The sequence below is a fragment of the Falco punctatus genome, assembly GCF_963210335.1.
Source record: "Falco punctatus genome assembly, chromosome: Z".
Classification (NCBI taxonomy): Eukaryota; Metazoa; Chordata; class Aves; order Falconiformes; family Falconidae; genus Falco; species Falco punctatus.
Genome location: NC_137586.1, coordinates 45,338,109 through 45,363,447, shown reverse-complemented (window position 1 = coordinate 45,363,447; position 25,339 = coordinate 45,338,109). Strand labels below are relative to the sequence as shown.

General features: G+C 43.3%; 1 protein-coding gene across 4 annotated transcripts in view; it reads left to right on the top strand.

Moving 5' to 3' along the window:
* Positions 1–25,339, top strand: part of PTCH1 (patched 1) — a 76,137-nt gene that overhangs the window by 9,883 nt on the left and 40,915 nt on the right. For 3 of the 4 annotated variants that reach the window (XM_080373208.1, XM_080373207.1, XM_080373206.1), the window contains exons 2-5: positions 1,517–1,709; positions 22,913–23,102; positions 24,400–24,469; positions 24,591–24,682. In XM_080373208.1, coding sequence (XP_080229334.1) covers positions 1,517–1,709; positions 22,913–23,102; positions 24,400–24,469; positions 24,591–24,682 — 545 coding nt within the window. Of the gene's footprint in view, positions 1–1,006; positions 1,253–1,516; positions 1,710–22,912; positions 23,103–24,399; positions 24,470–24,590; positions 24,683–25,339 lie in introns of those variants that run through there. The other variant, XM_080373209.1, reaches the window with a different exon arrangement.

Here is a 25,339-nt window from a genome sequence, read left to right as displayed (position 1 = left end):
TAGCGCTGTTTTTCGGCGGGGAAGGAGAGGGGTGGTGTGTTTTCTCGTGGGGGTGGAAGGAGGAGATGGAAATGAAACGGCCACCAATAAAATGCTGGGAAAAAAGAGAGGGACGTCTGTGACTCTTCAGTGCGGGAGAGAGTGCCCTCCTTCCCTCCCTTCTCGCCCGTGCGTGCCCTGTGCGTGCTCGTGCTGCGGAGCAGTCCTCCGCTTAAATTTCCTGAGACGGCCTCGGCTCGCTGCCGGCTAGCCCCCGGCCCGCTCCCCCTCCGCTTCCCTTCCGCCTCTCCATCCCTTCGTAGCGCCTTGCGACCCCGGCAACACCCGCTCCCGGCCGGGCCGGGGGGAAAGCGGGCGGCCGTTTTTTTGGCAGAAGTTGTGCTTTTGTGAAGTTCTCCGCCGAGCGCCGGTACGGCGACTGCCTTCGGAGAGGGGGGCGTCCCGCAGCAGAGAATGCCTGCACCCCGGCGTTTTCTTCCCCCGTCGATCGGAGGAGAGGCGAGGGCCGTAAACAAATCGCTACTTTAGCTCTGCGGCGCAGGTCGCGCCGGTCCCCGCGGAGGGCTGGAGGAGCCGGAGCGCTCCGCAAGCCCGGCCCGGGCGGGGCGGAGGGACGACCCCGGCCTCCAATCTCAGGCGGCCAAAAAATGTTCAAAGTAAACAAACTCGAAAAGCTGCCTTGCTGCAAGGATGGTTTCACTTCAGGGAGCGGATTTCTAGGCTTTGTAAGAAGGGGAAAGGAGGAGAAAAAAAAATCCATGTGGCTGCCCTCTTCCGTTCACAAATATTGTCGTAACTTACAGATGGCTGCTCTACTTCCTAATTCAGATCACACAGCGTCTCCAAACTCTATGGAAATGAATTACTTCTGATCTTACGGCACTGCTCACCACGTGGGTGCTGCCTCAGCACCAAACCTCTGCTCGGAGCAGGGAGCTGGGGAAACGGCAGCAAACTCCTACCGACTAGCTTTCTGTCACCCACCCTCACCCCCTAGCCCCAGCCCTTCAGGGGTCTAAGGAGAACAGGAAAAGGGGCTTTCTTGTGGCTGTTGAGGTTCATCGGATGTGGTTACTCCTGCCCTGGAGCCGCGGGTCTTGCCAGCGCGAAATGCTTTGCAGCCTGGGCTGCTGGCGGTGTCTTGGGCACGACAGGAGCGTGGCGGGCAGCACAGGCGAGGGCGCAGGGGTCTGATGCCGTGGCGTCACACCCAACTCGTGTGTTGGTCTGGGGCGAGGACGGCGACCAGCAGGTACATCGTGGCCTGTGCAGGCGCCCAGCCGGAGGTGGCCGCCTGGCCGGGTGGTGGGGCCAGGGCCCTGCTGGCAGGACGCCCGCTTGAGCTGTCGGTCGTGCTCGCTCCCCGGTCCCCAGGGACGCTGCGTGGGAGCCTGGCCCCAGGGGCGCGAGCCGGCCCCCGTGGGAGGGCGGGGGGCGCTCCCCGCCGTGCCCCAGGCCGGGCGCGTCGGGCGGCCTGCTGCGGCCCCTCAACTACTGACCTCTTCTTGCCTTGCAGGGGAAGGCGACGGGACGAAAAGCGCCGCTGTGGCTGCGAGCAAAGTTTCAGAGACTGCTATTTAAACTGGGCTGTTACATTCAGAAAAACTGCGGGAAGTTTTTGGTTGTCGGCCTCCTGATATTTGGGGCTTTCGCTGTAGGATTAAGGGCAGCTAATCTGGAAACCAACGTGGAAGAGCTGTGGGTGGAAGGTAAGTCCGGGGTCGGTCGGTCCGTCCGTCCCGGGTCCCCCCCCCCCCCCCCCCCCCCCCGCCTTGCTGCCGCCGCCCTCTCCCCGCCTGGCCGGTCGGGTAGAGTGTTGGAGCGGCGGAGGCCGCAGTGCCTGGGCGCGTACGCCTGGGCGGGGGGGGGCCGCCCCGCACGCCGGGGAGGGCCCACCGCCGGCGGGGCACCCCGCGGCGCGGTTGGGCGGCCGGTTCTCGAGGGGGGCGGCGGGCGCTGGGCCGGGGCGCGCGCGGCCCCGGGCGGCGCGTACCACTTCCCTGCTCGTGGGGGGCCGCGGTGGCAGGCCCGTGCACTCCACGGGGGGCGGCGGCCGAGACCGCCCCAGCCACCCCGCGTCCGCGCCACTGGCACGTCTGTCCGTGCGGAAGGGCTGCGGGCGGCGGGTCTCTGCGTTCCCGTCGGCGGTGGGAGGTGGCCGCGCTGCCGGGAGGCTCCCCTCCGCCATTTTGGGAGTGCGTGCGCCCGCGGCGGGGGGAGGGGGAGGGAAGCGAGGAGCACGGCAGGGCGGGTGTCTGTGTGTGGTCCTGTTTTTTGGGCGGCTTTCAAGCGGGGGCGGGGGGGAGCGTTTGTCTCAAGGTAAAAAAAAAAAAAAAAAACAAAAAAAATAAAAAAAGGGGGGAGAGGAGGGAAAAAAAAAAAAGAAAAAACCCAACCCAAACCAAAACCAACAAAAGGCTTCCGAGGCGAAGCGGGGCCCAGGCCGGCCGCGGCCGCCAGTAGCGGGGTGGCCGCGGGCGGTGCCCGGGGCGGGCAGCGCCTCCTCCAGGCCCAGCTCGAAGGCGCCGGTGTAGGTAGGCCGGGCTTGGTGAAGGAGAGGAGCGGCACCGGGGGCGCCGGGGCTTCCCGGGCTGCCGTTTGAAACAGACGCCCCCCTACCCCGGAGGAAAACACGGGGGGGTGCGGGGTGGGCAGAGTGGTGTCGCCAACGCTCCCCTCGCAGGCCCTGTGTGTCCCTCAGGGAGCGGGGCAGCCGGGCCAGGCGGATTGCCCGCCCTGCTCGGAGAGGCATGGCTCCAGGCTGCCGAGGGAGTTGGGGTTTTTGGTGGGGTTTTTTTTTTTTGTTTGTTTTTTTTCTGGGGGCAAATATTATTTACTTAGCATCACGTTCCCCCCTTAGCTAGGTTGATGTGAAAACAGTTCCTTGATTGCAGTAGTTACTCTGGGCTTATGTCAAAGTTGATTGCAGCAGAATTTTGCTTATAAAAGTTAATATGGAAGGCTGCATAAATACTCATTACTAAATAGCTCTCTGTATGTGCGTGCGTGGAAAAGCTAGTGGTGAGCACAAAGTTAGTGGCTGTTACGAAGGTGGTCTGACCCACCCTATGGATGAATTAGGGTATATAGGACCAGATTCCATCCTTGTAGGTAACAGCAATATTGAGGTCAGGATGAGGTTCATGGGTCATTTAGTGAGCATTGGTTTTTCTGTTTTGGAGAATAATGTGTTACCAACTGAACTTTTTTGGTCCTTGTAGTCCAGGAGACCAAAATATGATGAGATCTGCTGCCAACAGCTCTGAGAAACAGAGCAGGCAGTACAGAAGGCCATCCATAGGCAGAGATGTCCATTCAGAGTATAGTGGTCACTAGGTCCTGTGTACCTGAAATACTAATGCAAACAATTGTGAACATCTGGGTTTTTTTGGTTGTGGATTTTTTTTTTTTTTTAGGTCCCTGTGACATTGTGGCAAAGTTTGGTTTGTCATTTTTTTCCTCATACACGTTTGTTGGCCAAATGCAGGAATATAGGATGGTTTAGGTTGGAAAAGACCTTTGAGGTCATGGAGTCCAACCATTAACCTGGCACTGCCAAGTCTGCCACATCTACACCTCTTTTAAATACATCCAGGGGTGGTGCCTCAGCCATTTCCCTGGGCAGCTCCAATGCTTGACAACCCTTTCCGTGAAGAAATTTTTACTAATATCCAATCTAAACCTCCCCTGGTACAACTTGGGGCCGTTTCGTCTTGTCCTATCACTTGTTATCTGGGAGAAGAGACCTGCCCCCACCTGGCTACAATCTCCTTTCAGGTAATTGTAAAACAGTAAGATCTCCCTTGAGCCTCAATGCGTGCTTCAATGTCTTTCTTGTAGCAAGGTGCCCAAAACTGAACACAGTACTTGAAGTGTGGCCTCACCTGTGCTGGGTACAGGTGGACCATCACCCTTCTAGTCCTGCTGGCCACACTGTTTCAGATACAAGCCAGGATGCTGTTGGCCTTCTTGGCCACCTGGGCACACTGCTGGCTCCCGTTCAGCTGGCTGTTGACCAACACCCCCAGGTCCTTTTCTGCCAGGCAGTTTTCCAGCTGCTCTTCCTCAAGCCTGCAGGGTTGCGTGGGGTTGTTGTGACCCAGTGCAGGACCTGGCATTGTACCTTGTTGAGCCTCATACAATTGGTCTTGGCCCATTGATCCAGCCTGTCCACATCCCTCTGCAGAGCCTGCCTGCCCTCCAGCAGGTCAACACTTCCCTGCCTCAGGCCCTTGCCCCCAGCTTGGTGTTGCCTGTGTGCTGGCTGAGGGTGCTCTCAATCCCCTTGTCCAGCTTGTCACTAAAGATATTAAACAGAACTGGCCCTGGTACTGAGCCCTGGGGAACACCGCTTGTGACCAGTTGCCAGCGGGATGTAGCTCCACTCACCAGCACTCTTTGCACCCAGCCATCAGCCAGATTTTTACCTAGTGAAGAGTACACCTGTCCAAGCCATGAGCAGCCATTTACTCCAGGAGAATGCTGTGGGAAACAGCATCAAAGGCTTTACTGAAGTCTAGGTAGACAACATCCACAGCTTTGCCCTCATCCACTAGGCAGGTCATCTTTTAGAAAGAGATCAGGTTCATCAGGCACGACCTGCCTTTCATAAACCTGTGCTGGCTGGGGCTGATCACCTGGTTGTCCTGTACGTGCAGTGTAGAGTAAGAGATTACTTGAAATGTATTTCAAGTAATAGTTTTGATTTGCTGCTGAAGCTTTTTACAGTTATTACTGCTGAATAAATTGCCACTATTTATGTAAAGAAACTGGTTTTGTATGGTATATTTCTGAAAACCATGGAGCATGGAACATAATAGAGCACTGAATTTTGCTGGAAGTAAATGGCTGCTTTAAAAGCATAACACAATTAATTAAAAATAGTGAAGTGAAGTTTGAATGAGTTTTAAGACCATGCACATTCCAAGATAAATGATTACTAGTCTGGCCCTGAAGCTATTATGGCTGAAATATTTACATAAGTTTAGAAACCCACCTGGTAGGCAAACTTTCAAAGAGAGAAAAAGAAAAACAGATCTCCAAATATCATTCTTTCAGTTTTCCTATAGTAGTCTTCCTCCTTCAGAATTTGTGCCAGCACTCTTGGCCTTCTCTGAGCCTCCTGATACCAAAGTGGCTTTCCTCTCAGCTTGTTTCTTGGCACTAAATGTTGTACAGTAGCTTTTTTTCTTTTTTTTTTTTTTTTTTTTTAAAACACAATCCTCCTCTGGCTGCTGTTCAGAGCACTTCACTTATTACTGTGTCCCCCACAGTGTGCTCTGCATCCATGCTTCTGTCTTGTATTCTGGCTTTCTGGAGTCTTTGACTGGGACACATAACTGTTTCCCCTCAGCCCATCAGCAGGTCTGTCATCCCTATGTGCATAACTTGCTACTGGAGAATACTTGTTTTAGTTTCTTGGCCAAACAAATTCTGGACTGGCATTTTAATGACAGTTCTGTTATCCACAGCCATTCAGCTTTAGTTGCACTTCTATAGGTGGGTGTCCATGCATACTGGAATTGTTGAGACTGTTTAGCATCTTTATACATTGTACACCCTTGAGAGGAAAAAAAGGGCTTTGCATTGATTTCCTCTGTGACTGAATTTTGTTGGACACAGATGTGCTTTTAGAAACATCTATTCATAACTAGAAAGTACTCTGCATGGAAAAGAAATCATGCCCATAACTGGTTATGTTTTTTGCTACCACTCTAATAAGCAGTCTAGAGACCCTGTGTGTGAACAGCAGTCACACATGTAAAGTCACAGCCTCTGCTTCTGAAAGAAGGTAGTTTTCTGGCTCCAGAGAAGGTTCTGTTAAGTGGAGCTTGAAATTTGGCTACTTCAGAGCCTTGAATGGTGTTAATTGGAGCAGCTCATGAGGGGAGAGGTGGTCTAGTCTTGTTCCTTGATAATTTATTTCATGTCACCTTTGTCTTGGGATTTTTTTCCCTTCACTTTCTTCATTATTTTTTCTTCTTAAAGAGATTCAAGGTCATGGTGTTCTTTCCTTCTTTTCTTGTTTTCTGCACTTTTTGCACTAGCTGTAGCTCATAGTTCAGGTTATTGCTTGGAATAAAGTGAGTGTGTTCTAATTGCAAGTGAATTAGGACTGAATACATATGGCAGGATGAGTTTGCAAGTGAAGATTTGAGCTATTTGTAGTATGGTTTTCTTTAAAGGGGCAAAAATAAGGTTCCTTTACTGTAGTATTTATGACTGACCCATCTTAAAATACATTAATCTAGGTGAAAATGAGCAAGGTGTGTGAGTGATGGAGGAGCCAGTATTTCCACGGATTCTCAGTTGGCTTAATCCAGCAAGATCAAGTGCAGGTTTCCAATAGAGGAAAGTTATTCTTAGGTTCTGCCTAAGGCATTGGTTGACTTAACATTAGTATTCTTTGGAGAAACAAAAAAGAATAGTAAAGGAACAGATCTTCCTGAATTTGTTGTTTCAAGGATACAAATTTACCTGAGTGGACTGGAGTAACATGGAGTTTGGTTTGGAAACAGTTAGCAGGAATTGACCCGGTTGGCTATAATTCTGTTCTCCCACAAACATGCACGTTTGTGCACAGCAGCAGAGTAGTACTGTTTTAGGTGTGCTTGCATGTCCATCACTACATTGACATAGTGCAGATGGCAGAAGAGGAGGAGTTACTGTGCTGATGAATCTGAGGTGGGTTGCTGGTAGGCTGTGTGGCAGTCTGAGGGGTTGTCTGTGATCACATCACCACATTTGTTAGTTTCATGTGGATCAGGTGATATAAGATCTTACTTATCTCTGAATACTGTCTTGCACTGTGTTATGTTCCTCATTGCATATTGAAGTTCATTGAAAGGTGTTTATCTGGAAAATTTCCAAGTCTGCTGTTTTGTTTGAATTAAGTATGGTTATATATTATGTGGTTTCTCAAATGTGAAAGTAGCAGTGGTGTTTCCATGTGATGGTCATCTGGGCAACATGCTCTTTTTAATGTTTACTTGTCGAAATGAAAGAGTATTTCAGTCCCTGCTTCTGTTTTGAAAAATAACATCAAATTCTAATAGTTAAGCTTTACATGATGTTTGTGGGTAAAAACATCAGGACAGTAGTTGTTATGTTCCCATGAATTTGAACTCCCTCTGTTTCTGTGTATTGGAAGTTGTTGAGAAAAGATGTTTAAAGGTTTTAGATATATAGGTGTTTGATTGTCGTCTTTCAAGGGCCTGCTATTAAAGTCAAAATCACTGGGGGTCTCTGTTAAGTTCCATCTTGTCCATATCACTGTTCAGAGTTGGTGATCCTTGCTAAAAATGTTCATCAAAAACCCTCACAAAAACCCAAACAAACCAGCTTCAATGTTTAAAATTTCTCTTTCATCTGTAAGATGAAGGTATTACATGTGACCATTCTTTGGCCATTGGGAAGGTGAAGGGCGAAATCCTGAACTCACTAAATATAGTGGCAGAACTTGAAAGCACTTTAGCGTAACCAGGCCTTACCCATGTACAAAGCTGCAGCAGCCTAACGGTGTGCCCCTGCTCTACCTGTTCTGTGAAGGGCAAGAGAAGGGTCCTGTAGAACTGGCACCCCCTAAGCTGTAAGTGCATGGTTGCACTGTTCCTTCTGCCTTTCAGACTTTAGAAGCATTTAATTTACTCAAGACTGGAGAAAATTAATCTTCATTGTTATTTCCAAGCTTAATACGCTACCGCCAATGTCTGTTCTAGAATGTGCCCTACAGATCCTTGTGTGGAAGGGTCTCTTTCCTTCCCTGTTGAAACATACATTTAAACTGGACAATAACTTGGCTGCATCATTCCCCTCTTCCTCTCCTCTGAGCTTTGAGTGTGATCTGGCACTCTGGGGGATTTTGCTGCTTATGAACAGCATGTGAAGGCATTTCTGTAGTCCTGGTGAGCTTGGAGATTTCAGGACAGAAATCCTGGAGTGAAATACAACACCTGAAAGCAACATTGTTTTATTGTTGTGTCCTGATGCCACTGCTGCTGAGCAGGAACAAGGGGTATGTAGGCAAGCAGCAGAGCTAGCTCAGCTGTAGGGCTGGCTGCTGCTGTGGAGTTATGGTGCTCTATGGAGTGGTGGTGAGTGGTTTGAGGTCTACTACCAGCTCCTGTTACCCGCTAAGCGGGCTGACTTTTTCTTGTAGAGAGCGGGCTTTCTTTTCTCATTATTCCTTAGCAGACACTGGATTCAGACAAGAATGAACTCTAAAAGCCATGGGTACTCAGACTTGCTTTCAACAGAGAATGCATTAAGGAAAACTCTACCTCCTCACCCTGACTCCATCCATTTTCATGATTTATTTTTTCCGTGGGAAGAGAAGGTCCAAGCCTTGTTATTAAGTAGTATTTGTGGTGGTTCCCCAGGAAGTAGTAATGCTACATAGTGTATACATGTATCAGTTCCTTACTGCTCAACACATTTAAAGGCTGTTGGGTTCAAGTGGATGTTACAGTTACACGTAACTGTTAGGAGGCTCCAAAATATGACAGCTTCCAGATGTATGAACCGACTGATCCCTTTGTTTGGATTATGCACCACAGCTGATGCCTAGATTAGTGCTGGCTGGACAAAGCTATGGGAGATTTGTCTGGTTTCCACAATGCCATGTTTATATTTCATTTGGATTTCTCCTTCAAAGCTGACCTCCCTATGACCTGTTGGAGCTCTGTCCACTAGGACTCTATAGTTTTAGTGTGTCTGCAACTGCTTTCCTTTTGGTGTCTAATGGAACATTTTGACACTCATGGATTTTTATGCACAATCCTTTTAACTTAGTGAATTACATGTTTCAACCTATGAGCACTCAGGTAAAACCATGCTTGTAAAGTTTTCTGCCCCACAGCTAGCTTTTTAAGAATATTCTGATTGGTTAAAACAGCGTTTTGGTTATAGACCTTGTGGGGCTGTTCCTTGTCAGGCATTTTCTTCTGTATATTGGATACAGTTCAGTCTTGCAGCCTTTGCACAGTGCTTTTTTTTCTCTGTAGATGATGGCATGGATATACATGGTTCTAGCTGCTCTTATTGGAGTTCATCAGAGCTGGAATGCAGAATTTTACTAAGAAGTTCATTCTCCTTTGTGTCTACTATACAATTTTTTTCTATTTTTTCAGTCATGCTTATTAATCTTCAGTATGCCTTTTGTTTCTTTTCATTTCTCTAGTCTCTCCTGCCTTGTATTATGCAGGAGGTCTTTTCCTCATGTGTGTTTATGAGTTACTCTACCTGAGAAAACCTGAAGAAATCAGTAAGACTCCTTAAGGGCTAAGTGACAGTTCAGCAATAAGAAGTGCATTCCCCTGTCAGAGCTCAGAAAGATAAAGATACACAAATTTCATTATTACTTACAGAAACTGTATGGTTTTCTACTGTTCATGCTTTACTGGGGTAACAGATTCCCAAGATGCTGTCTCATGACAGAAAACTCTGCTCTTGCAAGTATGATTTCTGCACTAAAAGTGCATGCTATCATACAATGACCACTTTATTTATGTGCCCATAAATCAAGAAGAACAGGAAAATATTTTGCTTCTGTTTTACATGATCTGTGCTATTTTATTATCCACTTAGAGTGTGCTAAATATGATCAATGACTACTGGGTACAATAAGCTATGTTCATCCAATTGAGTGACTTTGACTTGGAATGATTTTTCATTGAACATTGCACTAGAAATAGATGGATTGGAGTTGCAAGGAGTAACTGAATTCAGAATTTAAAAATAAAATTATTTTTTTAATTCCTTTTTTGCTGTGTAAACTTGGTTTAATATCTGTAAATACAATTTACTCATTATTGATTTTTCTCTGTTATTTTCATTCAGCATCACCTCAGTTGCTATAAACATCCTGAGTTTGGCAGAAGCAGTAGTTTCATGAGGTAAAAAGTCCTTTATGGAAACTGCTGACCATATAGATGTTCTGATGTATGGAGTATTTTAATTTTGGTTTTTAGAATGAATGTCTTGGCTTTAACTTCTGCTTGGTTTTGGAAAAGTTAGTATTTCAGTGCTTGAGCAAAATATATAAGAGGTAAGGGAATGAGCAGAACTATAACCTGACTCTTTCTACAAAGGTGCTGCTCCTTTAGAGAATTGTACTGAACTTAATTCCAGCTTCAAATATACAAGTAATCATTGTATATTTGAAACATCTGTATTTTGCTCATGTGCAAGGAAAAGCTGGTATTGTACACCCATATGCCTGAAGCTAGAACTGAGCCTTAAACTGTAATACACCCTTCATTTACTAACAAGGAGATAAATAGAAAGAAACAGCCTTCTCTTGTTTACCAGACTGATGCATTTCTGTTTTTCAGTCAGCAACCAAAAGCTAAGTGCAGCAAACTAGAAATGAGCACTGTTAAGTCAAGTTGTATGATTTCTTCCCCCCCTTAAATGATTGCTTAAGGGCTTCTGGCCCCTAGCTCAGGAATCCTGCCCAAAAATGCCAGATGTATTACACAGTCAACTATCGCAACGTAAATAGTGTTCTGTGCCATGAGAGCAGGGTGGTCCATCTCCTAGTTTAACAAAAAAAAAAAAAACCAAAACCAAAAAAACACACACACAAAAAAAAGGAAAAATCCACACAGTAAAATAACACAGTAAAATAAGCCGAAATAAGCACAGTAGTGTTATTTGTGTTTTTGGCTGCACAGCCAGTGTTTTGGAGCTGAAAGAACTCAGATGAATTAGTGCTTTGGACTGGCAGATAATAGTAACTGAAACTGAGATGTTAGAAAGCAAGATGTGTCTTGGTTGAGGCTGCTTAATTTAGTCAAACAGGCACTTAATAAGTAAAATGTTAAAAGAAAAGGCCATTGCTGACAGGCAAAACCTGTTACTTTACCTTATTGTGAACAGCAGTCTCATGCACATGGGAGCAGAGTGGACACAAGATGGGAAGTAGGGAAGGTAGATGCATAGGGTTCTTTTTGATGTCATGCTGTGTAATGGAAAGACTGAGCATAAACATTGCTGAGCTGTTCTTGTTTTTAATTAAATACCCTTTGCTGTGTATTAACATTGACTTACCTTCCAGTGTGCTTATCTTCCTCAGATGCAGTAGTGGATATAGGAGGATTATTTGCACATTTTTACATTTTGTGTATGAACATGTAATTTCATAACATTTAAAACTAGTCAAAAGAAGATTCCACAAATCTACCTGAAAGGAGAGTTGCCAAGGGTGATGCAGTAGTCAGATTTACGTTTGGGTTATCTGACAAATCTGTGAACTGCCATAGCTTCCTTGGGTGTGTACAGAAGGGAAAAGGGTTATAGGAACTTATTTGTATGTGATAAACTGTATTTAAATAGCTACAGGAATGTAATCTCAATGCAGATCTCAGTGTAATCTCCTCACTGAGATACCCAGAAGAAAAATAAGCTTTAGAAACTCATTTAAACATCTCCCTTCCTGCTGACACTATGATAACATTAAAAAAAAAACTTTATCCATTAAACTTCAAATTTTTCTTCCTAAGTTGCCTTTTCTGTAATGGTAAAAAAAGTATACAGGTACTTAAGAAGATACTTTCTTGCACCAGTTTTCCTGGTGAGTATTTCCTGTGCATTGATCTTATTTGCCTCTCAACATAGGCCTGATTCTGATTTCATTTACACCAGTCTTACTGTCTTGACTTCTTGAGGGGTTCTCCGTACTCAAAAAAGAAGCCCTTGCTGTTTAGAAGCTGATGCTGTTTAAGTGGCAGATAATAGAAAATACGATACTCTAGTGCAAATTATTAAGATCAAGAAACAAAACTAAAACATGTTTAGTATGACTTCCAACTGTAGATAAAAGCTAGCAACTTGAGAGAATTGTGATCAGGCATAAACATCTATTAACTGCTCTTTCTAGAGATTTGGGGAAATAGGATGACCTTTTTATTCTTTTTTCTTTTTCTTTCTTTTTTTTTTTTTTTTTTTTTTTTTTTTTAAATAGGCTACAGTTTCACATGGCTTGCAAAAAGAAATCTTTCTCCCTTTTTGTTTCCCACACCAATTGATTTATCATTTTGCTTGCAAGCAGACTTAGAATGTTAGGGCAGGAACACACTCACTTTTTTCTCGTAACTTTTTTGTTGCGGACCGAAACCAGTTGACTTGAATAAATTTTTCTGTGGTCTGAATGAAGCCAGCAACGTGGAAAAATCTTGCCATTCAGAGCCGTCTGAATGTACATTTCAGCCACACAGTAAGCTGTATTGGTAGGCAGTGGACTGCTAAATACAACCATTTTTCGCAGCAGAGAGTTAGACAGGTGATTAGCATAATTAGCACAGAGTAGGCTATACATATGGTAATGTTAAGTGTGTAAATGCCAGCTGCGGTGTAAAATTTATGTCAGGGGTCGACAGGGCTGTGCGAAAGTATTGTGTTACAGCTGCAGGTCAAAGCCTCCATTGCTTTACCCCCTTTTCTCTTGTTGGTGAATGCACTAAACAGAAGGGAAAGACAGACAGAAATATAACAGATAAGGCTTTGATTGAACAGCCTGGTTCTGTGCAAGAGGGACTGCTCTTAAAAAAAAAAACCAAAAAACAAAAAAAACCCAACCCCCCCCCCCCAACCACAAAAAACAAACCCCAAAACTACACACACACATGCAAAACAGAAGTTCCCCTTTTTCACTGTAGATTTTATTTTGCATCGTGCCAGCTACACAAGTGGTGCTGTCTTTGAGCAATGTCATTACGATGGAGTGAGAGGAATCCTTGCGGGGCAAATATGAGGTTGGTAATTATGCTTTAAGGAGCAAAAACAAACAAAAAACTTTAATTCACCATCTCCTTTCTGCATTCCAACCCACTGTTTTGTTTTTTTTTTTTAATGTCTCTGTTACTTACTGCACTTAGGGGGCTAGGAATTAGTCTTAAAGGTGACAGCATTATACGTAATAAAATCTCAACAGTGCAACAAACTTTGAGCTGCATGATTGGTTTTAGACTAAGTGCCAAAAGTTCCTTTGTGGTTTTGTGTGTGGGTTGCTACACTTATTCCCCAGGTTCCTCCCTCCTCCTAAACCACTAAATTCTTTATAAATTAAAAATGACTAATACAGGTTTCTTGTTTTAAAGGAGCACAGTGTTAAAGGGTATACATCTTTCTTAAAGTAGCTGATGGGGAAATCTGTAAATCTCTTTGTTGCTGTAAACTGTTCATTCATATATTTCACTTGCAATTTTTTTCCCCTTTTGTATTTTTTGTAGTCGGCTATAAGGAGTGGTGGTGTTGACAGAATATAGTTCACACCACGCTGACCTTGTGATGAAACTTCCTCACAGCCGCAGGGGGTCCTTATGAATCAGCCCCTAATCCAGCTAATCCCACTCGCAACAAAATCATGACAGTGGCTCTCAGCGATATGTGTTTCCCTGCACAGATGCAGCGGGAAGGAGTGGTGCTAGAAGTGTATCAGTGCGGTGGCCTGCTGCTCGTTGGGGCATGGGGGGTGCCATTGTGAGTGGCCCACCACAGGGACCGGTGCAGGGACCAGCTCGTGGTGCAGTGCTCAGCCCCGGGGATGGAGAGGGGGGGGAGGGAAGGAGCTTCTGGCATCTCCAGGCACATTTGAGATTGTTCAGGCTAACAGTGCTGTTCCGTAAAACCTGCCGTGTGCCTGTGTAGCCATGGCAGCTGTGCCAGGGGCCTGTCCCCACCAGTCCTAGAGCTGCTCTGATTGTGCCTTCAAGGGGAGCATGGGCTGTTGTTGTAGTCCGGTGGGCTTGGCGAAGTGAATTTACCTGCATGATCAGAGTAGCCAAAAGTAGGAAAGAAAGGTTGTGTTGTGGGGTGAATTTGGTCATTTGTTTCGCTTTCTTTCACAGCCCTTTCTGGTTCAGAGTACAGTTGGCCATATGGTCATGCACTTGGGGTATCTGATGGGAATTTCTGATTGTGCCTTGCACAAAATGAAATGCACTCTTTACTGCTCGGTGTGAATAGCAGGCAAACTATGAAAAATGGGCCTCCTGACAGATGCAGCGCTGTCTTGGGAGTTGGTGACTAGCAAGAACTACCAGGGTGGGGGGAGCTGTGACAGGCAGCAGGTTCAGTGCTGGGGGGAGTGCTGACCTGACCTGATTGTGTCCAACAGTGAGAGCAGTTCTGCTTCAGTGCAAAGCCATTCAGAAGGAAGCTGCTTAGGCAACAACAGATGGTACAGCAAGCAGCTGGTAGGGAATACTTGAGAGAAACTGTACCCTGTTTCATAACATGTTCATTCCTTTCATTTTTCTATGTTAGTTTTGCCGTCTTCTAAAAGCAGTACTTAGGAAACAGTACCCCCTAAAAGGTTCTGGTTTAAGAGTTTTTTCATTGCTGTTTGCTACTCCTTTAAAAAAATTGCATTCAAATTTTGTGCTACTCCATGTACAGATGAAATTTGTGCTATCCCAGGAGTACAGATGAAAAGACTTAAAAATGCTGCTTTTAACCACACAGGAAAACAATTACATATTTGAGGAAAGGGCACTGAGAGGTTAAATGAAAAGTTGGGCCTAGAGGAAAGCTGACTGCTGTGGAACAACACAGCAAATTGTTTTTAACATATTACCCAGCAGAAGTTCTCATTCAAGTTAAACTCACTCAAAACAATTATATTCAGCTGTTTTGAAATCCTTAGGTTTAGACCTTGAAGCCCCTTACATACCTTTCTCAGCAGAACTCAGTCACTTTCATGTACAATTGGGGATTTTGGCCTGTTACGAAGTATGCTCAAATGTTTTCTTAAATTACCGAAAAATAAAAATTCAGTTTTGCTCCTCAGCAGGTGTAAACCGTTACATGACCAGAAACTGTTGGAGAGTTGCAATAGTCTGTATTAGCTGCCTATCCTCACGGTAGGCCATCACCTAGATTTCTAGGAAAAAGCGGAGTCTAGAGTCCTTTATTCCTTTGCTGCTTCAGCCTGAAAATTCAATAGATGGGCTTCTCCACCAAAAGCTGTGACTTAGCTCTGACCTGAAGCAACCGTGTCTTTGGAAGAAAGGATAGTTTGCTTTCCATGCCCATTCATTCCTCGGTCTCTTTGTTGGGTTGGTCAACAAGGATGCCAATTGTGATGGTGGTTTTCTATAATATGGACACCTGCCTGCTAGGAAATGGACTGAGACCACCAACTCATTTCACATTAGCTAGCAAACAGCTGTCAGATGGTAAACAACTTGTGGTCACTATTGTTCCTGGCTGGATTAGAACCAGTGACCCAGAGGTGAACAGCTCATATCCTGTTACCAAGGGCATGTGTCGCAGCTCAGTAAGACGCTACTGCTTTTTTTATTTAATTGGAAAGTTTGAATTGTGTGTACCAATTTAGTATATTATGGTACATTTCAAAGCTGCTTGCATGGTTTTTTTTCAGTTTGTACTGTTAAATTTGTTCATTTTGGTTTGTTGGGGTTTTTTTACCACACTTTTCCAGTTTCTCAACCCAGAGGGGTATCAAGCAAGAAATGCATCAAAAAATATAATATTTTTTAGCGATCTGTCTATTTTACCCAGTCAGAAATAATATTTTTCTGCCTATGGGCAATAGAGATGCATACATGTAAAAACAGCTTTTGTTCGATTTTCAGAAAGACAAGTTTTTGGCTTCTAAAATTGTAGGGAAGGTTTCCCACTACAAGTAGAGGCAGCTGTTGTTGGGCTGTCTTCCTGAGTATGCAGACAGCTTTGTGTCCTTGTCACAGCTCTAAACTTTGTCAAACTGTGACAGAATGAAAAGCCATCTTTGATGTGTGTTTTTATTTTTGCTATTCATAATCATGTCAGCATTAATGAAATTTGTAACAGCAATACTGGAGCCATCCCCAGCATGTGTGAGGAGTAACTTAACTGGTATCATATGATGGCTTGGGAGATAAAAAGCAGCCTTTTGAAGTGCTTTGGTGTTGGGGTTTTTTTGTAACTTTTTTGCATTTGTAGGCAACAGTCTTTTATCTTCGCTTTTTAAAATATATTTTTTAAGGAAAACCAAAGAACCTGGTGTTACCTAATTCTCAGTGTGACAGAAATGGTTGAGTTGGTCACCGTGTTTTTCTAGATTTGAAGTCAGTTAATCTTCACATTGGAAGTGATGATATTCTAGATAGACAGTGTCCTTTTGTTGGACATTATAATAGCGGAGAAGAAGAAATGTAGATTGTCCAGCTGGACAATGGGAAGGAGACGGTAGGGCAAAGGGAGATGGCAGGGTACAGGCTGTCTTAACCTAGCCAGACACAACCATTGCTATTCAATGTGAGCTGTACAGACACAGATATGTGTATTCAGCAGAATAAATGCTGTTCGAGAAAAGCTAGGCACAGCATGGAATTTCTGACTGCCTGTAGTCCAGTGCTGGAATAGATCATGTCTAATTACATGATAAAGATGATAATTTTTCATTGAGCTGTTGCACAGCCTATTGAATGACCATGTAATCTCTTTAAGATGCTGATTGCTTACCACTGTGTTCTAGCTCTTGTAAGCTCATCATTTCTCAAAGGATATTTTTTTTCTTGTAGCTCTATTTCAGTCACACCCTATGAAGCCTTTATTTTGCATAGTTAAGTAAATGAGCAGAAAAAAATCATTGCAGGTAGCCAATAACCATGTAAACCAATAGCAGTTCTGCCTCTATAAGGAGACAGCATTTTAAAAGTTTAGAAGAAGTAGACATGACAACGTGTCCCATTTCTTGTACTGACTAAACTTAAATTTCAATGTGTTTTGCACTTCCCCCCAGCAAACAGTTTACTCCTGTACTCTGGCAGTCAGGCCTAGAGAATGATAATTCTGAGGAAGGTGCTGTTTTCCTTGGTCTTCTATCAGGATGCTAACTAATACTGTCTGTGTGCAGAAAAACTATATTCTGTTGCTGACAAAGAGCAGCACAGACAAGCTCAAACATCCAAGAGAACACGAAGACGGAACTCCCTAGAGAGCAACAGGAAGCTTTAAATCAAAAGGCCATTATTGTTCTGTGCCCAGCAATAGCAGAGTGATCTTCCTATTGGCCAAGAACTTCAACTCTTTATCTCAGTTTCTTTAGAGGAGGTTTTGATCCAGTGTGAGCAGTAGTTGGCTGCTATGTTTTGTTCTCATGAGGTCTGTGCTCCGTAAAAATAGAGTGTTGCAGGTGTCATCAGGTACCATCTTCTGCTGTGTGGCAGGTGTGAGCATTTCTAATCCTTGGTAGGCAATCAGGACAGGGAGGCAAAACTGTGGCTGGCTGGCTTATCTGTACCAATGTAATGGGCTGAAAGTAGTTTTTGAGTAACAACTGTATACGTGTGTAATAGAGGTGCACACGGGAACAGCACAAGGAGAGATTACGTGACGAAATGGAGTAGAAGGAATCCCTTAACAGCAAAGTTAAGGGAGATAGGCTGTGTTAGGATGTCAGGGAGAGAGGTATGAAAGCAAGGACTCTTTCTGGTTCCCCTCCTGGAAGGGGGAGAGCACTGAAGGGTGAGAAGGCAAGGTGCCTTCAGCTTTCCCCAGCACTCATCCACGGTAGAATGCGTCGTGTAGTGGGGGCCTTCTGGTCTCCTTGCAAGTATGGGCTTTTCTTGTCTTTCTCTGCACACCGCTGCTTTTTGAGGTTGAGTCTCAGGTGAACACATTGGGATGTTATTCTCAGTCTTTATTTTTGTGTGGTTACTGAGTCATAAAGGGTTTTTATTTTCTGTTTCTCTTTGGTTCATGCTGTGGTGATAACAGGTATTGCAAATTGCAGAGGTTGCCTGCATTGGCTGTTGCTCAGGCTATAATGTAAACATTGCAAAGAGTACTAATCTACACATATGATTTATCAAAAAGGGTCAGCATCTTCTGGAGGGATGAAATGAAAAATTGTGTGAGGTGTCCATGACTATTAGATGTACAAATTTATTGCTTTGAGTTATCACTGTCAAAAGGTTGGCCTGGATTGCTTTAATGCTACACATTTAAAGTCCTGGAAAAATTAAAAAGGTGCTGGTGCTCAAACAAAGCAGAAGCATGTCTTCTCCCCCACAAGTGCTCATGTGGAAACACCTTAAAGCCTGTAGTCTTCCGAAGGGAGGTTCTGCAGTGAATTTTGCTCCATTCACACAACTCTAAGCTTGTCACAGAAGAACTTAGGCTCCAAAACCAGTAGGTATTTCTGGAAATCCTGGCTTTTGTTTCTCAAAGTATGTCCTTCCCATTGGTAGGCAAACATTTTCATCCCAAGTGTTTGCCTCTCAGGAATGTTTTGTTTTGTTTTGTTTTTTAATAAAGAGCTTGCTCTCTATTAAGCTACTTGTTGCACAGTTGTGCACAAGGTAACTACTGAATGGTTAATAGAAACAGTGTTCATGTCTGAAAAAAATAACAAAACCTCAGGCTATGTGGTGCAATTCCAGTAAGCTGAAATGGAACATTGTAAGATATTCTGAGAAAGAAATATTTCATGCATTTGCTCCACTGGACAGTAAATTAGCAAGCAGTGATTTTTGGCTGTTACTCATTGTTTGATTTAGGATCGATCTCTTAGTAGCAGAGGTCTAACTTATTCCTGAGACTACTCAGTGTGGAAGGGACTGCAGTTCCCAGTGGTGGATTCCAGAGTTCTTTATAAGTGAATTAATGTAACGTCATGTGAATTTTGAATGCTAATGGTGAGAAAGGTGTAGGTATGACACTGACATTAGCAGTGGAAATGAGCGTATGAGCTGAATGACCCAGTAACTTTGAAATTGTTAGGTAAGTCAGTAGAAGGAAATCTGTCAGAAATTATGCAATGAAAACAAATATGATTACGCTTTTATGTCATTGGGGGGTGCATCAGTATTGTGCAAATGTACACTAAAGGCAAGCAGGTTTTTTTTTCTGGGTGCTTCTCACTCAAGATGCACCGAATCATTTTAATGTGTGATGACTGAAACACTGGGACTGTGACCCCAGTGCCTGGTAATGGGATCTAGAGCCTTTCACCTATAGGTCATGGGTTCAGATCTGCCTAAAGTTAAGGATCACTAAAAACTTGTTACCATCTGACAGCTGTTCATTGCTCTTGGGGGAGGGAGACACGGTGGTCCTTACAGAGTTCTTAGCAACCCAGCGTCCATACTGACAATTACTGCTCTCTTCAGGCCCTTCAGAAGGGCAAAGAATTTAGTACCTTGTCCAGCTTCTGTTCAGGTTGGTGGGGAAGTTCAGGAAGAGCAGCATTGTGTTTTGTGGTATGGCATGCTGGCTTACTCAAGGCAGATCTCATGTGTTCTGGCAAAGAGCTAAAAGGGAAAGCCTGTGGATATTGGGGTGCGGGGGAAGGGAAAGACACTTTTCTTTGGAAAAAGTAGTTTTTTAACAACAAAGATGCTGTCAGTAAAACTGTCTCATATTGGACACTGGCATTCAAAGATGTTCTTGAGACTTAGAAACTAATATATTGAGAAATGGTGCCTGGACACTGGTGTTATTACTTTGTTGTGATTTTTAAAACTTTTTAAAGTTAGCTAAATGTACAGATGACATAGTACCTCATTTCTAGTAGGCAGACACCCAGAATCTGGTGATGCTGCTGGAAGGATAGGGTACAAACTGCTGCATTGCATTACCACTGGCCATGAGACAGTGTACGTATCTGTTACTTAAATCAGCATTTTGGCTTGTGGCAGCTTGTGCCACCAATCTGGCCATCTAGGCATAGATCATAAAGAATCATGTAATAAAGGACTGGAATGCCATCAAGTGGCTTTTGATATATTGAAGGAGGAGAGTGATGTGTGGATTTTGTCACCAGAATGTGAAAGTGAAATAGTCCTCTTTGATACAGAGTAAAATGACAGGTATTGGTACTGTATGCCACACATACAATTTAAGTCTGTAGCATTTTGAGTGTAAAATGCTGTCACAAAATACAAGAAAGCAGATTCCATAAAGGAAAAACACAGAACACCAGCATTTTGTTCATTGATCACTTTTTCCATTACATCATTTGTCCTATAGGGTGGGAATCCTGTGATGACTATGATGCTTGTATTGTTTGGTTTTTTTCTTGCAAGTGTAAGGAATGACTTTCTGCAGAGCATGTGAATTTTGAGCATAGTACTGTGTATCTTCAGCACAATGAGGCCAGAGGCTTCAGGTACATCGCAGTGACATTTTTAGTGGTTTCTCTCCTAGGTTTTTGCATCAGCTGTGGAGAGGGTGGGGAGTGGCAGGCGAGTGCAACAAGAGACTTTGATTCTTACAAAGTGCATATGCAAATGATTGTGCTGATTTTGGGGGCTTAAGATCTCTGGTGTATGGCAGCCTCCAGTGATATTTGCAAACTTTCAATTAAAATAAATGAAAATATAACTGGTAGGAACTTTCAGGTTTTTTTCACCCGCCCTTTTGCTTTTTAGTACTTCTGATATGTTGAAAGGCTGCTGATATATCTATCCATTTGCTTCTCATCTGTCCATATGTTTTCACATGATCTGACTTTCACAGTCAGAATTTTCCTCTGCAATCTACATTTATAATTTATTTTACCTATCTACATTTGCCTATGGAGCTATCTTTACACTATTTAGCTGAATAAATGTACATAATGGACCCACCAAAGGAATAATTAAATGGTGTAATGCCTTAAGAAGAATGTAGAGCGGATCTGCTCTTGGGTTCTGGAGTGTGCGCCTGCCTTCTTGGGTGGTTTTGCTATTCCTGTTCTGAATGTTAAAAAGGAAGAAACTACCTTCTGTTCTGATGACTGACTTGTGTGATGCAATTTTGATTAGCTAAATCTGCCTTGTTCAGTGAAGTTAATGTGGTTTGACAGGACCTTGATTAGGAAGCAATCATTTCTGTTGATAGTAAACAGTTGGTCACTTTCAGCAGAGATAGGAATGCTGCCCTTTGTCTTGAATGAAGTATGATTTGTTGGTTCAAGTCCTGACTAAATTAAAAAGGAAAGGGGGGGTGGAATGGGATAGAATATAGTACCAGGAGCAGAAGTTTATGGTAGGCTCCACAGTCCTCATAAAATTGGGGCTTTATTGTCTTGGCTGGCGCTGAGACACAAAAGAGGGAGAGGACATTTTGTCTTTGGAAGCACTTGTAGTGTAAAGGGCTGCAAAAGAAAGCTCTGGTTCCAGGACATACAGATTAGATAACTCTGCACCCTTACCCCCACCTCATATTCCAGTAAGATGAAGCAAAATTTATTAGCATACCATAGACTACTGGTTGATGGAGAAAGACAATGAGCATGAACATGAGCCTGATAAGTGAAATTTTTAGGATTTAATTCTTGATAAAAATTAACAATAGCTTTTTGTTACAACACATAGGCAGTCTCAGGGATTGTATGTTCTCTCACAGTAGTACGAGGGATGTTCAGTGTTATAAAGGGACTAGGTAAGAAAGTTGCACTTTGATTTTTATTTTTTTCTTACTGTGAGTGGGTCACTGCTACTTGGTATGAAGGATGTAATGCCACATGTGACAGGCTGAAAAAATGGAGTGTGTTGTGGAAACATTTCTTTCTTCAAAGAATTCTTAAATGAGAAAGCAATGCTCTGTGCCAGAATGACTGTGGTTTAATTGTTGAGGGTCTCGTTCTGACAGCTTTATCAATGCAGGGTCCCAGCTTCTTGCCTGGTGGTCCTTTGAGCCCCAGGGTAGTTACGGGTGGGTTGAGGGCCCAAGTGATTGAAAAAGTGTGTCCTGTTCAGGCTTGGGAACATTATCTCCCACACTGCCAACTGGTTACAGACCAGTCTTCTGTTGAATGGCCTAGGGAGAGATAGATGTACATGCCTAATTTCTGTTCACACTGTTACAGAACTAAACTTTGGCAGTAATTCAGATCACCAGTGCCAAGCTGACTAGGACTGAAAAAAATGTAACAAATCAGACGGGTCTGTAGCTTGGACTTAGCAGAGCAATAAAGGTAATAAATTGTAAGAGATGGAAACAGCATGTTGGTAGTATTCTTCTCTGCCTCATCTGGATGTAGTCTTGATTCAGCTAATGGGCTGAATTAATTGACCCTGCCTCCCATATGCGTTTGCTAGAGAGACTACAGGGGAGGTTATAGAAAGTGTATGAACTCTAGCTGAATGCTTTTTTTGTAAGAGGGAAGATAATTTTCCACTTTTATGTAATATTTTCTGGCAAGGCAAATTGAATATAGCTCCCTCTAGAGCCCATCGACTCTGCAGTCTCCCTTTGCCTTTTTTCCTTTTCTCCCCCCCGCCCATGTTTAATATGGAGCACACGGTTCTGCTCATGTGGGTTTAAAGACAGATGCTGAGCATGAGTGATCTCGTGTGTCGCAGCGTGCTATACAGGTACCAGACCACTGGGGTAAATTAGCTGTAGACAGTCCTTTCTGTTGTGCTCAAAACTGCGTATCTTTATACAAATTTGGTATTTTTCTTTTTTCTTTAAGGCTGAAAGAAGTACTAATGCTCACTTAGTCTTTCCATTGTCCCTTTTTTTAACTGAAGAGAAACATTCTTCTTCTGCTTTTGCCAATTATTTAGAAGAGTGTAAATTAAGCCATTTATCTTGAAATGTGCTATTGCAGCAGACTGTTTATACAAGTGTAAGAAATTGTAATATAGTATTTGGTCTGGTCTGCAAGGAAAAGGCTTTTCTTTTTTTAATTTTTACATAGGGGGTATTGGTTATAATGTAGAAAAAAGTGTTTGAGGCTGCAGTTTATGTATCAATGTTTTAGTGCAGCAGAGGCAATGGTATTTGAATGAGGAATATGGGTTTTGTTGCAGTGTTACAATGCAGTTGTTACTAGTTTTAGAGTTATACTGTGATCAGTTTGAGACAGAGTAGTCCATGCAGGTGCTCAAGTTTTTCTGACTGGAGAACGCTCATCAAGTGAATCCAGAATAAGCAGTTACTGCCTAATACGAAGCTGTTGATGTTTATCCATCAGTTGGTGGACGAGTGAGTCAGGAGTTAAATTACACACGGCAGAAGATTGGAGAAGAGGCCATGTTTAACCCCCAGCTCATGATCCAGACTCCACAGGAAGATGGTGCTAATGTACTAACAACAGAGGCACTCCGACAGCACCTTGACTCTGCGCTTCAGGCCAGCAGAGTACATGTCTATATGTACAACAGGTAAGGGGAAAAGCAAAAGTTTGCTTCATCATCTGTGAGAGCTAAGAAGGGGGCACATGCTTTCCTCCATGTATTTTTAAATGGTTAGTACTGCAGAGCCTTTCCCTTATGACTGTGTTTTGATTTGAATGTCACTGGTTTCTGATAGTGGATTTGTGGCATGACAGCAGTGACAAGTTGGCTTTTAGCAAATAAGATGGGATAAGTGGTGTTGGAATTGATTCTGAGTTATACCTATGAGCAGTGCTGCAGTATCCAGCATCTCTCTTGGTTAAGAGGAGTTAGTCTGTGCTCTTGGACATAGGGTCTTATGAATGGGATTCCTAACATTGAAACTCCTTCCACATTAGAGTTGAGTTCAGTCGCTGACACCACCATGAGGTACATAATCACTGAACAGCGGCACGGGTTGCTATCCTTCCAATAGTTCGGATATAAGGGAGAAATGCAGGTGTGTGGGAAATGGCAGTGAGTGGAATAACAGGTGTTTAATAACAGATGTTAACAGAGTTGGCCCTCACAGTGTCTGTGTGCACATACTGAAGGTTGGGAGTTGTATGTTGTCCAACAAAAAACCAATAAATGTGCACCTCAGGAAGTACCAGCTTTAGGCTAATGAGATATCTTCCTGAAAAGTGGTTCCTTCAGTGTTACTACTTACATGGTGATGTGCCTAGGGATGCTGCCTGCAAGGCATGAAACCCCATCTTTCACCACATCCAACTGATGTCTCAGTCTACTAATGCCAAGGCTCTAGTTATCCTTTTACTCGGCTCCTGCTTTGTCTAGGCATTAGAAGGCATGACAGTGGAAGTTGTAAGACAGGTGAAAAAGGCAGGCAGAAATCTTAATGGTTTCTTCTCTCCCACGTATGTGGGCCAGCTGGGCATGTTCTAGTCATTTGAGCTGGATCTGGGTTCTCTTTCACTTGTGTCACTGAATGATATCTTAAGTCACAAGCAGTCTCATTTATACAAAGATGGCTTTCTGCCCCTTTAAAATGTGTTGACTAGCCTGTACATCCAAAAGCAGCTCCATTACTTTTAATGAGTTTTACAGAGAATGTGAGAATAACTGAAACAAATGTCTAGTCTGTAACTACAAAAAGAAAGGCCTTTGCTTTTTTTTTGTGAGATGTATTATCACTATGCTGAATAACATTTGCCTTTCTTGATGATTTGCTGATAGAGGCCAATATGTATATGAGTTGCAATTTTAAATGTCTGTTAAATTTTTAAAATAACTTTGCAGTAGTTGTGCGAAAGAAAAAAACATTTGTTTTTTACATTTCTTACAGACAGTGGAAATTGGAACATTTGTGTTATAAATCAGGAGAACTCATCACAGAGGCAGGTTATATGGACCAGGTATGCGTAGCAGGCATTTAGTTAAGTTAAAATAAGATTTGTGTGTTCTCATGATTCAGCCTGTGCTGCTTTTGACTACATTCTAGTTTAACTGAGTTTTTCTCCTTTCTCATTTTCATAGATCATAGAATACCTTTATCCTTGCTTAATTATCACTCCATTGGACTGCTTCTGGGAGGGAGCAAAGCTACAGTCAGGAACTGCCTATCTATTGTAAGCATGGGTTTTTTGTAACTTTTTGGTCTGACTGATTTTAATTGTATTAACTCTATGATTTTTCAGTTGCATTCCCATTGTTTATTTAGATTCTGGTTTAACAGAAGAATAAAAGAGAAAAGTATAGGGTCTCTACAGAAAAAATGCATGGATTTTTTTTTCATTGAACAACGATTTTCCTGTTTCTAAGAGATGATTTGTAGGCATTAATTTAAGTCCTATGTTATTTTTCCTGTTCTGCTAGCATGCAAAACAGAATGTAAATTCTGAATTCAAGCTTTAAGAATTTTATGCCTCCCACCCTGAAATAGGCTTGTTTCTGGTGGTTTTTTTGTTTGTTTGTTTGTTCCCCTTCTCCCCCCTAAAAAAATACAAAACTATCGATTGGCTGGGAATTTTATACGTAAGAAGATGTATTGGGTTAAATGTCAAGTCTTCCTAAGGAATAAAGAACAAATCCTTTGCTTATGAGATCATTAAAGAAACCATATAGCATCTTTTATGGGTGGTTCCTCGCAGTTTACAACTGTGATATTATATGCTCTGAATCCTTTAAAGAGTTAATTGTTAATCTTCGTGAAGGCATTTGCTGTTAATTATGCAAGAGTTAGCATTTGAGTTATTGTTTCTGTCCTGGTTTGCATGTCTCTGTAA